Here is a 2123-nt window from a genome sequence, read left to right on the forward strand (position 1 = left end):
ATTGGCTGATTTGGACAATATAGGGGTGGTTTTGGGGATGATGAATCCATTTCTGACATTTCTAAACATAAAGAATGGATGTTTAAACCAGAACTGACCATATTTCAACTGACAGTGGGCTGATTTTGATACATTTTCAGTTGATTGTGATGTTATTTCTGTGACAGGTTGATTATAAAATGCTGCGCAACAAAAGAAAAGCCAAAAATGTGAAGAAATATTAGGTCTGAACATTCACACCAATGACATTAAGCGTTCTTGATTCTAAATCGCATGGTCAGTGTATTAAGCATATAAATAACCTTAAAATCAACTCAACATTAATAAAAATGAGCCCACTGGGAGTTGAAATATGGCAACATCTGGTTTAAATGTCCATTTTGTACGTTTAAAAGAATCAGAAATGGATTCCGCATCCTCAATAAACCGCAAAACCACTCTGATATTGTCTGTATAGCTGATTATTAATGAGTGAATGACTGAATGAATGAATTATTAAAAAGTCAGTTTGTAAATGTTGGGAGACCCAGACTGAACATTTCCAACAGAAAACTTTACTCAACAGTTCTGGGTTCACGTTGTTGGAAATAGAGGATACAAAAATCCTAATTTTACTAAATATAACTGCAATCTGATTACATCTTTACTACTGTAACCGTAATACAAGTTATTTTTTTGTTTCCTGATAATGTAACTGTCTACTTTAATACCGATAATAAATATACAGATAATAAAGTATAAATGAGGTATAAACTGCAGTTCTTACCTGAGACGAGGTGGAAAGTATCTTCAAATATAAAGCTGTCATTTTGTTTTCTGGCACAGAAATACAGCCGGCAGTCCTCTGCTGTGACGTTCACAATCGTAAGACTGTTTCCCACCGCGATATATTTGCTTATAAAAGTAGTATAAACAAAGTAACTGTTATTAGTTTTATTACTAAAAGTACGTGTGATGAGGGCTCTGCACTGACTGTGTACCTCCATGTACCAGTAGATGCTTGACTGTTTCAGTGAGCAGTTCAGTGTGGCATTGTGACCCAGTTCCACCCGGACCTCCATCGGGTTCCCGGCCTCGGCGCACACCAGGAACACCAGGAACACCATCCGAAGCAGATCCGTGATCCAGTACAGGAACCCGTCTGACACAGCGTCTTACTTCACAGCGAGAGAAGTACTCTGTTCACTTCCTGTTTGACAGGGTGATTGTGATGAACCACAAACAGCAGGTTTCATCAGACGTTCAGACGCTCCACACCCAGAACTGAAACTGTTTCAAGAAAACAGATTGGTAATAGTCCTATTATTAGCAGCATTAGTTGTATTTGTAGCAGCAGCAGTAACTGATAGACTGATGGAAGTAGTAAAAGTGTTAGTAGCAGTGGAGTACTGTAGTAGTCAGGGTAGTAACAGCAGTAGTAACAGTTATTATCAGTAGTTGTATTAATGCCAATAAAACTGTTACAGTAATAGTTTCAGGTGAAGTAGTAGTAACTATAGGAGGAACATCAGTGCAGTGACAGTTACAGCAGTACTAACAACAGCACTAACAGCAGGAGAACCTTTAATAGTAGTAGCAGTGAAACAACAGGTTCAGCAGCATCAGTTATCACTATAGTTACAGTATTGTAACTGTAGAGGAAATAATATTTACATTCACATTAATAGGAACAGCAGAAGTTATAGTAAGTTAGAAGTGCGAGCACTAACAGCAGTCCTGGTTCCAGTAGGAACAGCAACAATAAGGAGTGATAACAACATTACATCACTACACTATTAGAAACAGTACTAACAGAATAAACAGTGGTATCAATATTACAGCAGTAGAATCAGTATCAATATCAGTATCAGTATTAGTCCTAACAGTGCTGTGTTGTATGAGGTGATTGAGTGGCTCCATCTTGTGGTAGAAAGGTGCTACTGTTTATTTCATAAAAAACAAACTTCAGCCTGATCATTTACAGCAGAGACGTTATAACTGAGGAAATAATCAATAAGAGCTGGTCCTGAGAATGATGAAAGGATCAGTCACTAAATATAATCACAATCACTGTTTGACTTCAAATAATTCCCACTGACAAAACTATTAAATAATAAATAAATATAAAATACACACAGTTTAAT

The 2123-nt window shown here is 36.9% G+C and overlaps 1 protein-coding gene across 1 annotated transcript; it reads right to left on the bottom strand.

The window, feature by feature from the left end:
* Positions 1–766: 766 nt before the first annotated feature.
* Positions 767–1183, bottom strand: LOC118340101 (the record flags this gene model as incomplete). Its single annotated transcript, XM_035677961.1, is given in 1 exon segment — positions 767–1183. A coding segment is annotated over 1 exon segment (340 nt), but the record flags the coding sequence as incomplete, so codon positions are not given.
* Positions 1184–2123: the final 940 nt, after the last annotated feature.

This window comes from Morone saxatilis, unplaced genomic scaffold, assembly GCF_004916995.1.
Source record: "Morone saxatilis isolate NCDOM2014 unplaced genomic scaffold, NCSU_SB_2.0 Contig6, whole genome shotgun sequence".
NCBI classification, from domain to species: domain Eukaryota; kingdom Metazoa; phylum Chordata; class Actinopteri; family Moronidae; genus Morone; species Morone saxatilis.